The sequence below is a fragment of the Anastrepha ludens genome, chromosome 5, assembly GCF_028408465.1.
Source record: "Anastrepha ludens isolate Willacy chromosome 5, idAnaLude1.1, whole genome shotgun sequence".
Lineage (NCBI taxonomy): Eukaryota > Metazoa > Arthropoda > Insecta > Diptera > Tephritidae > Anastrepha > Anastrepha ludens.
The window spans coordinates 44,090,883-44,102,902 of record NC_071501.1 but is presented as its reverse complement, the minus strand read 5'-3'; the positions used below and the strand labels follow the sequence as shown (position 1 = coordinate 44,102,902).

Below are 12,020 nucleotides of genomic sequence, written 5' to 3'. Positions count from 1 at the left end.
CGATTGTAAAAATTCCCCATAGATACCAACTTATGGTAGAAAATGGTTTGAGGCACTTGAAAGTTTAAACTCGTTTTTTTCGAAACTACTTTTTCTACAAAGAACACTTGTATAATTAACACCTTCTATGTGACTATTCCCTTCTTTGTGCTGATACTTAAAATGCGCTTAACTTAATATAGTTTGTTTGTAAATTTTTAATATGGCATTATTTCTATATCGAAGAATATCAAAAATCCATCAAGAATGAGGTAACGAGTGCCAACTCGATAATTTTAGGTGAGCTAGCCTCTTTATGAAAACCATTCTGGCTATCCAGATTGATAACTGTCTATGCTTAAAAGCTGTATGTGTCGATAGGTAGTTTTTCCAGCATCTTCCGAACGAAATTACATATGCTATCTCTCTGTAAAGATAAATTTAGAAGGAAACATCCGGAGCGAGTTGCCTTTCTGAGTGGCAGTCAGGCTGCGCTAAAGGCTTTTCCCTTCGTCGTGGTTATGTCCTCACTAATCCTCGAGTGCATGGATAATCTAAATTTACTGGCGACGCAATATTCCACCCGGCTCATATTATTTCAAGAACACAGGGATACGCTTTGGAACGAAGTAGCGAAAGTATTGACCAGCGAGACTGCGGCCTCATTACTAATAGAACCCGAGCCTTTCCTTCCGTCAATAAAACATGCCACTAAAGCAGAGCTTAGAAGAGAAGAAACCTACGACTACAAAATTCAAGCTGTAGAGCTACGCCAGGCTATGTACTTAATGAAAGGGGGAGGTCAGCCCCTCTAAGCAGAGACTGAGAACGTTAAAAGGTATTGCACAGCTATCTGTACAGCCAATCCTGGACACACCAATTAAACATTTCTGAAATGCGATGCTATATCGAGAAGAAAAGATATATATCTAGACATGGCACGGCCAGAATATGACACTTTATACCACCAAACTCTGCGTCGTATGGGAACCCGGAATAAAAGAAATAAAACACCACCTAAAACGCGTCATTGAGAGTGCAATGCTAAATTTTGAGGAAGTTTTAAGCAAGTGGAAGCGGCACTAAGCTCATGGTCATTGAATGACTTGACGGATGACCCTATTGACTTAAGGGCTTTTACTCCCGGCCACTTTTTGGTGGGTAGTCCACGTGGAAGCAGACGCACCCGAACTTGAAAATTAGTGATTCAGTTTAACTTAGTGATGCACGCTCTCTCCCTTTGTAATGACCTCTCGATCGAGCTGTAACGTACATACACCCAGGAAATGATGGGATTTTGAGGGTGGTCACTATACGCAAAGTAACATTAACATTAAAGTGAGCCATTTGCAAGTTGGTCGTTTTGATGATCGATACTGATATTGGTTAACACGGTGGGAGACTCTCAGTTGCTCTTTTCGTCGCACAAGATGGACGAGGTGGGCGGAATATTAAAAATAAATGCAACTCAGCAAAAGCAAAGGGTTAAACGTGCTCCGACTATAAAACATTTATTTATCTATACTGATTTTGAAAACAAATTTTAGGGTTTTAATACAAAACTTGAACTCCAATATGGACATAGGCTTAAGTATAGATTTGTAGGTTAAAATGTTATTATCCAGTGATAATGCAGATTTTTGACTGAGTAGTCAGTAAATTGAGTGAAGTATTAATCCCAGTCATAAAAATATTTCTGATTGCGCCATCTTTTTAATGAGTTAATGCGTTGAAAGTTACATCCCTAGGTGACTTCCAGGGAAAGCTTGGTGATATCCGGTGCAGTAGAAGCGAAGTTATTGCGTCTAAAGTGTCAGTATGTTTGTGTTATTGGTACAGAAATGAGATTCGAGCAAAGAGGTGAATCAAATTTTGTTTTAAAATCGGTAGAACGTTTACCGAAACATTTGAATTGATGAAAAAAGTTTATGGCGATGATTGTATATCTCGTGCCAAAATTCATGAGTGCTTTACACGTTTCAGAGATGGTTGTGAGGGCATAAATGACAACAAAACTGAACCGAAATCATCGTTGAAATCCATGGAACCGGAGTTGAATATCTCCACAACAACGATTTACGCATTTTAACTGATGATTTGGGCTTACGAAGGGTTTGTGCACGTTTCATTCCGCACAAGTTAACTGAGAACCAAAATATGCTCAGAAATCACCAATCGAAAGAACTCATTAAAGATGCGAGAAAGGTCGAAAACTTCCTTTACAACATTGTAACTGGTGATGAAACGTGGTCTTTCCAACATGAAACTGAAACTAACCGTCAAAGTGCCGAATGGCAGACCCCAGACGAGCCACCACCCAAAAACTCGCGTTTGGAGAGTTAAAAATCAAATATATGCTCTTTTGTTTTCACGATTCCAAGGGAATAATCCACAAGGAGTTCATGCCAACGGGCCAGACTGTCAATGCGATTTTCCATCATGGCGTTTTGCACCGCATTCGTCGAATTCGTCCTGAATACCGCGATGGAGGAAGCTGGCGCTTATTGCATGATAACACACCATCTCATCGATCCACTCTTGTGATTGATTTTTTGATTAGATATTGAATTTTAACCATCAATCACTCACCGTATTCGCCTGATATGGATCCCATTACTAACGTATCGTTCGCATATGTAGCTGTGTGCGTGCTTTTTGTTGTCAAGGGTAGATCGGCAGTAAATAAAGCGCATAAGACCGTGCACAGAACAGTACCTTGACGTACCCCTGCTTAAATTTCGTGAAGGCTTCTTCTAGGTATTTTCAATACTAAAATTGACAAGAAAATGTATACTCTCTAGATATGATTTAAGTACCTTGTAAAAGCAGCGAGGAAAATTGAGTTTTACCTTGTATAGGGTTGTTCAATAGGTGCGCTTCAACTTTTTTCCGATAGGGAGGGCGAACGACGCAATATTTTTTATTTTTCGCTTGTCATTTGTAAACTTCATTAGTATACATTTCATCATGGAACGCTACACACTCGAGCAACGATTGCAAATCGTGCAAATTTTTTATGAAAATAATCGTTCTGTTGCTGCTACTTTAAGAGCATTACGGCCATTTTACGGTCCATTTAACAAGCCGTCCCGTTTTGGGGTTATGTGAAATCATTGGTCTACAGTAACAAGCCGGCGATGATTTGTGAGCTCAGAGCCAATATTGAACGCGAAATTGCTGGAATTTCGGCCGATTTATGCAAAAGAGTGGTCGAAAATTGGGTTCAACGATTGGACTTCGTAAAACGTGCACGCGGTGGTCATGCAAAAGAAATCGAATTTCATACTTAAATGTAATGTTCAAACTCGATAATAAAAAAAAATTAGTTAAAAAAGTCAAACCGTTTGTGTTTTATTCAAAAAAGTTCAAAAGTTGAAGCGCTCTTACTGAAAACCCCTATATAACAGGCCTACATGCCAGCCTTCATCAAATGTTTGTGTTATGTTTGAGAAGACAGTTGCGCAGTATTCTCTCTTTTCTAGTGCTTCTCTAGCGAACAACTGGTTTGAATGAGATACTTCAGTCGAAAGTTTTGTACTAAAAGTATATGCACTAAAAACTAAGATTTTGATAACCTATAAATTTGTTTATTTCTTTCGAAATATTAATTATCAACAGTACAACTAACTATGCTCCGTGGATTATAAAATCGAATTAAAAACTTTTTGACCAACAAAGTGTTTCCAAATTGTACGAACTACTGAAAATGCAACGCTGAGATGCAGCTTGAAAATTTTGTGTGAATTTTAAATTAAATATTTTGCAAAACTTCACCATTATCACTTACACGCTTGCTCAATTTGTGTAAAAATTGCCGCCACAGCAATACTTAAATTTAATATCACCACCAATTTTTACACTTAACGGCGCGATGACACCTTGGCCAGTCATGGCAGCGCCAAACGGTTAGCCGTTAGCTCAGAGCAGTACGCGCAATCTACAGTTTCCCTTAATCCCCAGCGTTTACGAATATAGATGCAGACTTTCACCGCTGCATTCAAGAACGGCAGTCAGCCGGAAATCAGGTAGTCCGTTAATGGCCGTTCAAACTTATGGTCGTATGGTGTATGTATGCATGTATAAGCACATCAGTTTCACCACCTGCCACCGACTGTCACGCGCCATCGACTAACTAATGCTAATGGATGTTGTGCGGCACAACGTTGAGCAAACTTTTGAAGTGCGAGAGCAGAAAAAAAGTTTTCGAAGCATAAAAAATTACGAGTACCATAAAAGAAATGAAAGGAGTAAAAATAATATTTTTTAATGTAAGATTAAATACATATATGAGCATAAATACATATACATATAAGTATGTATGTATACACTTGTATGTGGTAGTTTGTAGGCAAGAAATCGCGTTATCAGAAAAAAAATTAAATTGAATAGGAAAATTGTTTTAAAACTTACCGTGCGCATCTTTGTTCGATAACGAGCCGCCAACTAGGCTACCAATGCCGCCGCTACCACTACCGCCGCCCGCACCACCACCGATGCCATGCAATACCAGACTGCTGGACGAATGCAGACGCGCCGCCACAAATGTAGCGGGCAGCGTAACCAACGTAAATGCAATAAAAATTTTCCACATTGTTAACATTATCATTACACTTTGATGACAGTTTTTTGCAGTGACCGCAGCAAAAAAAAACAAGAACAACAATACTAGAGCTGGTAAACTGTTGGCAGAGTACTAAACAGATAGAGCTGGAGAGATGCAGACTTTGCCAGCAAAATGTTCGCCTTTTCAATTTTGTCGTAGTTTTTCGTTGAACTGTAGGCCTCCACAATAATTATGTTTTTATTGCACTTATTAATTTTGATGCAGTTCCGTTAAGCCTCTTGATTCACTGTTATCATGTTGGAATGAAAATTTCTGGAAAATAGACGAAAAGAAATAATTTTTTAATTATAATTTTTTTTTTTTATTTAATTTTCAATTTTTTTTTTAGATTCTGTGCATTTACATATTTTTTAAATGATTATTATTTTTCAATTATGATTTCCAGCTATAAGATGAAAATGTTGGATATATTCAGAAATGTTTGATTCTACCAATCCGTAGAACAGCATCAAAAAGGAGAAATTATACCTCATGGTGAAAAACATTTAGAAGTTATGGCAAAATATCAGACCGTTAACCAGCTCTCAGCACATTTGAAAAATCAGCTGACTAGCTGACGTAACCGAGGTCGTGACAGCAGTTCCTTTACGAAAAAACTGAGATTGTACTGGTAAGATACGAAAAAAAAAATCAACACAGGCAGTACCCATTTACTTCATTGCCGCTTGAACAACGACTGATTGGTTAAGTGTGTGAATAAGTATGAAATAAACGGGCATAACTCTACCGCCGAGTCCCCTGTGGGATGGCAGCCGAAGTTACTCGCTCAATTACTTTTTTCGCCATAGCTGAAGACCAAATCTGGTAAACTATCGTTCTTGATCATGTTTATGGCTGAGTCCGTAGTGAGTTAAAAATACGAATATCTGCTACGAATATAAATCAATGTTTATCGCTAAATCCATTTTGACTTCGAAAAGTTGTTGCTGGATTCAAGTACATATATCAATTTTAAGTTTTGAAATTAGCTGCCACGAGGTAACTAAAATGCACACACTTTATAAAATTTGCGATTTTAATTTGCTAATAAATATATTCTACACTCCATGAAATAATGGTAATGGGCGCCTACCCGAAGGTCTTATTAATAGGTAAATATAATGAAACAATAATTAAAGGTGATGTAAGCTGTCTAGTTTTCTGTCTAGTTGGAAGACCAAACAAAAAACCAAAAAAAAATAATAATTCACTGGGCTTGGGACTATGAGACACAGAAAATATCCAAAATTTGTACATACCAAAAGTCTTCTAAGAATGGAAAACATATATTTTTTGTGTGAAACGTAAAGCTTTTGCGAAACATATAGAAATTTGCAGAAATTGTTAAAATAATGGACTATGAATAAGTTCGTGCGGTTTTACAACAGATGGCGTAACTTGATTATTATTCCATCGATCCACATTTCCAAACATTCATTGGAGAGCTACTGTCGTAAGGCACAAACGTCAGTATAAGTTTTTTATTTGAAGCGTAAACAACAATATTTTTACCACACTTGAAAATGTCGAATTTCGTGCCAAATAATGTGTTTTTGCGGGGAATTCTTCTTCATTATTTTAATATGAAGAAAAAAGCAGCCGAAAGTCATCGTATCTTGGTGGAAGTTTATGGTGAGCATGCTCTATCTGAGCGAACGTGCCAGAAGTGGTTTGCACGCTTTAAAAGTGGTGATTTTGGCTTGGAAGACGAAGAACGCGAGGGTGCGCCGCCAAAGTTCATGGATACCGAATTGGAGGAATTGCTCGATCAAGATCCGGCTCAAACGCAAGAAGAGGTTGCAAAAACTTTGGGAGTTGATCAATCAACCATTTCCAAACGTTTAAAAGCCATGGGAATGATCCGAAAGGTAGGCCATTGGGTGCCGTATGAATTGAAGCCAAGAGACGTTGAACGCCGTTTTATGGCATGCGAACAACTGCTTCAACGGCACAAAAGAAAGGGTTTTTTGCATCGAATTGTGACTGGCGATGAAAAGTGGGTCCATTACGACAATCCAAAACGTCGGGCAACGTATGGATACCCTGGCCATGCTTCAACATCGACGTCGGCGCAGAATATTCATGGCCTGAAGGTTATGCTGTGTATCTGGTGGGACCAGCTGGGTGTTGTGTATTATGAGCTACTGAAACCGAATGAAACGATTACGGGGGATGTCTACCGACGACAATTGATGCGTTTGAGCCGAGCACTGCGAGAAAAACGGCCGCAGTACGCCGATAGACACGACAAAGTTATTTTGCAACATGACAATGCTCGGCCACATGTTGCACAAGTGGTCAAAACATACTTAGAAACGCTCAAATGGGATGTCCTACCCCACCCGCCGTATAGTCCAGACCTTGCGCCATCCGATTACTATCTCTTCCGATCGATGCAACATGGCCTGGCTGACCAGCACTTCCGTAATTACGATGAAGTCAAAAAATGGATCGATTCGTGGATTGCGGCAAAACCGACCGAATTTTTCACAAAGGGAATCCGTGAATTGCCAGAAAGATGGGAAAAAGTAGTAGTAAGCGATGGACAATATTTTGAATATTAAATTTGTAACCATTTTACGTCAATAAAGTTACAAATTTCGAAAAAAAACCGCACGAACTTATTCATAGTCCTAACACGGTGCATTGTCCTGATGAAAAGGAATTTTTTTCTTTTGCAAACTGCGTCTTTTTCACGTATTTTTCCCTTCAGCTAGTCTAAAAGGTTACAGTATTATTCAGAATTTATTCTTTTATCAGTTTACAAGTAACCCACAAACAAAATTTCTCTCGCATCCCAAAAAACTGATGCTAGCACCTTCTTGACCGATTTCTGGACACGAACTCGTTTCGGAGCCGAAGAACCAGGCTTTGATTTAGGTTCATAGTGATAGGCCCAAGTCGACAAAATCGGTCAAAATCTACTTTATCCTTTCGAAAACGCTCTAAATGTTACTGAGAAAGTCAGTCGCATTCGAAAGTGTTTTTGTTCCACTGTTAGCGAATGCGGCACCCATTGTGCACACAGCTTTCTGAAACCCAATACCTCAGTCAAAATTTGGCTTACACTGCCCAAGAGATGCCTAGGGTTTCTACTAAATCTCTTTCAGTAACTTGACGATTTTCCAATACGATTTACTGTATTTTTCCTACATTTTCTGATGATGTTGCTGTTTTTGGATCGTCTTCCGAGCTTGTACTACATATTTTGTACCATTTTTCTACTGTATTAATTGATCACGAAGAGTCTTTATACACTTCCCACATTCGTTCATAAATTTCCTTTGATTTTAAACCTTCAGAAAATAAAAATTCAATCACTTCACGTTACTTGATTTTTCCCATTATAGAAATTACTGTGACACGTCGATACTGAATGGCTTGTAAACAAAGTATGAATTGACAGATTGAAACTAAGCTAAGAAATAAAAAAAATGTAGGCTAGTAGCAGCCCCCTCTCTTATCGAACCGCACAACTTTTTGAATGGATTAGTATATGGCAAATCCACGGAAGTGGTTAATTTAAGAATACGAATAATTTAGTTTACTTCGACCTTTTCTTCAAATTTCTACTACCTTTTCAGAAAGCGGATAAACTTATACCCTTTTTTCGCTTACTTCAAAATTACATCAACGGATTAAGTAGCATCCGAAATCAGTTGTCAAACTTAACACCTTAACTTAATTTTTTGTTATTGAATCATGGGTAAATATTTGCATAAAAATTTGTATAGTAAAATTTAATACTTTGTGCTTGACTCTTTGTTGTTTATAGTCGCTTGAAGACATCGAGGCATCGAATTTATTAAAATTCTTACTTGAATAGTGAAATCCATTTTATAAAACATTTCGTGACAGTATTCCTCTCTTCTGCGTGTGAGGCTTTTCACCTATTTGCGGACTTATTTTCGTCTAATTTTGGGACTGATGCTGATTTATTTGATTTGTATGACATTTGCAGAAATCCCTCAAGAAATTGATTATCAGTGATCGACCTTGGATCCCTCATTCTTACGGACGATGAAATTATAGAGGTGTCAAAAAAATTAAGAACTTCTCCCTGATTGATGTTAATGATCTCTCTGTAATTTTGCTTAAAAATTGTGTGATTTTTGTGCCTCCGCTTACTTTTATATTTAATAAGTCTTTATCGTCCGGTACCTTAATTAATGATTGGAAATGTACCACTAACACCCCTGTATTTAAAAGAGGTAAATTAAATTAAGTCAGACATTGCGAATTATGGGGTTAGGGATAGTCAGAATTTTCAAAAAATTGCATATTTTTTGGCATTTTCTTAAAATATACAATAATATCTTAAAAATATTGTGTGAAAATTCAAGTTATTCAACAATTAACAAAGGGCGCTCGGGCACTCCGGAATCGACAGCACAACTTTAAAAGCGTTTTTCTCAAATCTATGTTTTTTGAACTGGTAACTTAAAAACCGCTTGGTAGATTTCAATAAAATTTATACCGCTTTTGAAAAACATATAAAACTCGAGCCTGATCGAAGGATTTTTTTTCAAAAAGTTCGATTTTTTTTTAATTAATTGTCGGTTTTTTCTCGAAAATCTGAAAAATATTTCCTGAGACCGCCATATTGTTAATTTTGAAAAAAAAACTTCCATCAGGCACAAGATTATCTATTAATAAAACTAATTTCCCTTGTCCGATTGATTTTACATGAATCTCCAAGGCTTGGGATGATCACCGCAAGGGACTTCTGGAGAAACGGACGCCACACAAACAGCGATAACTTTTACAATTATTAATTTTTTTTTTAATTTTGCTTAAGTGAAGTCGAAACATGATTTATTAAAACTATGTTTTTAGTTTTGTAAAATAAAGCAACTGGCTAGCAAACAAAAATTATTGAAAATCGTCATTTTTTCGGGGCTCTGACTACCCCTAACCCCTTACAGGCCAATTTCGAAACAATCCGCTCTCTCTAAACACTTTGAATGCATTATTGTTTTATTCTGAGAAGCTGATTAGTCCTAATCAGAATGGGTTTGTGGCGGCTATTTCTCAATCAACTGCAGGCGGCCAAAAAATGTGCCCTGTTTATGGGCCCAATTTATGAAAGTCTCAAATTCAACACTAATGCGCGGGCTCTTATGTATCCATTCTGGTAATATGGGATATTCAAAAGCATCAATAAAACAATATAAATCGCGGACTCGGACCAGCATGTGAGCACTGAGTTCCAGAACTGAAGATTAAACAAAAAGGTTATCTCTAAATTTCTTTGTTGAAATAAAGCGAAATCAATCTTAGAACTTTTTACTTCACATAAATGTACACGAAAGATACAAATATATACTATATTTAGAAGTTACCAGCTACCTTCAAATTGTCAGCGTTCATAAATAAAATGCAAAAGCACCAGTCACAAAAAAGCTCTACCCTACATTATCTACAAAGCAAACATTCAACACAAAAGCAAAATAAACACAAAAAAGTTGACCCAGAAAATATCACGAAAAATCAGGCAGCAAAAAAAGAATTATCGAAATTATGTGGCAGCAGTTCAAAGGTCGCCTTATGAAGATACAGGAAAAAAATCAATTTTATAAAAACCGCTAGAGAATTGATTGCTGCTGGCAAAGGGCGTTGCCAAAAAAGCACGAATTTTTTATTCAGTGAGACTGATTTTGCGTTTTTCCCCTTGCCGGTCCTTAATAATGATGCCATAATTGTAGCGGGAATAGCCACAACATAACTAGTTATTAAACCTACATAGCACACACACACACAAAGGAGGAAAGTCAAACAAAGTCCTGGTGGGCAGATAAGCGCTCGAATAGCGGCGAACAAGCGATGGAAAAGAAGAGAAAGTTTAGCAAAAAATGTCTTGCATATAAACGAAATAGAAACCAGGAAATATTAGTTTAGCAAGTAAGAGGCAACAGCAAAGTTAGCTGGATTAATGTAAAATAAAAAACTATAGTTTCCGAAATTCTTTTCAACGAAATTAATATAATTTAGTAGTTCAAGTTAAAAAAAAAAAAAATAGTAACAAAATCTTTGCTTGTGGAGTACTCATTATTCTACAGATTTCTGGTAACACATCTGACGTACATCAATGCATGAAATAAAAACTCACTTTGAAGCCAATCTGTGATAGATGAATACGTGCGTATTATTTTTTTTAAGTCAATTTAATATAGTGCAGAATTTCGTGCAGTCACTTTATAAAATCGTATATAAATGAACGTATTCCAAATTAGAGAAAATAAACGCTGGTAACACCCTTGCACCCCTTCTTTTCCTTCCGCACACGAAAGATATACCATTACCTTCAAGCACTATGATCGCCACCTTTGCTGCCGACACAGCAATCCTCGCAACAGAAAAAACCGCCGTAATAGAAAAATACACGAAAACTTGGCGAGCAAAAAAGGAAACCATCAGTAAAGTAATGCTACCAGGCGCTCCAATTCCACACGCAAACACTGTCAACTGGTTTAACTCTCGATGCTAAGCTGCGTTGAAAGGAGCATATAAAAATAAAACGTAACGCACATAATTTGAAAAAAAAAATAAAAACGAACCGGCTCATCGGACGAAATTCTAAACTATCCATATATTGTAAAGGGTAATGAATTTAGAGGTATGGAATTTTAAATTGAAATAAAACAATGAAAATTCAAATTGATTAGGCAATTTTTTTTATTTTTGTGTAAAACCATTCATGACATTCATTTTTTAAGATAATTCCTTTCAAATGTTGGGCGCAACTGCATCGTAATTCCGCCATCCGTAAAGACCAATTTTGAAAGACTCGCTAGAGGACTTCGGTCGATATCTCGTGAGTTTCCTGAAGCCTTAGTTGAATGTTGGTTTCCAATACCTCAATCCGAGCTGAGTTATGCACAAAGCTTTTAGACTTTACATAACCCCACAAATAGTAGTCCAAAGGTGTGACAACACACAATCTTGGTGACCAATCCACTGCTCTGAGACGAGACACGCAGTAAATTCATTGATTCACAGGCTGTATGGCAAGTAGCGCCTTGTTGGAATCACGGCATCAAAAAGTCGTTTATCATCGAGCGACTACGTTAGTCATTCACAGTTACTTTGGTGACAGCCTTTGAAGAAATACGATGATTCCTCCAGCCCATAGGCCGTACCAAACGCTTGTTTTCTTTAGCCCGAATACGCCAATTTTGCTTATTGGCGTAGCCATTAAACCAAAAAGAGAACTCATCGTTGAACACCATATATTGGCCTGAACGTGCGATGATCACTTTTCCCAGAGCGTCGATTTTCGTAATACAATTTATACAATGATATACAATGAAATTATCAAAACAGTGTGGCCTTATGGCACACAAATTTGGAGCTTTGCCAGTCAAAATAAAACTCTCAAAAATACAAGTATTGTCAACGCACCTTGGTACGTTCGCAATACAGATATTTATCGTGACCT

At 37.3% G+C, this 12,020-nt stretch overlaps 1 protein-coding gene across 1 annotated transcript in view; it reads right to left on the bottom strand.

Moving 5' to 3' along the window:
- Nucleotides 1–12,020, bottom strand: part of LOC128864502 (neural cell adhesion molecule 1-A) — a 270,759-nt gene that overhangs the window by 204,761 nt on the left and 53,978 nt on the right. Inside the window, exon 2 of the mRNA XM_054104198.1 lies at nt 4,390–4,855. Within this exon, the coding sequence (XP_053960173.1) occupies nt 4,390–4,585 (196 nt within the window). The 5' untranslated portion in view covers nt 4,586–4,855. The remainder of the gene's footprint in view (nt 1–4,389; nt 4,856–12,020) is intronic.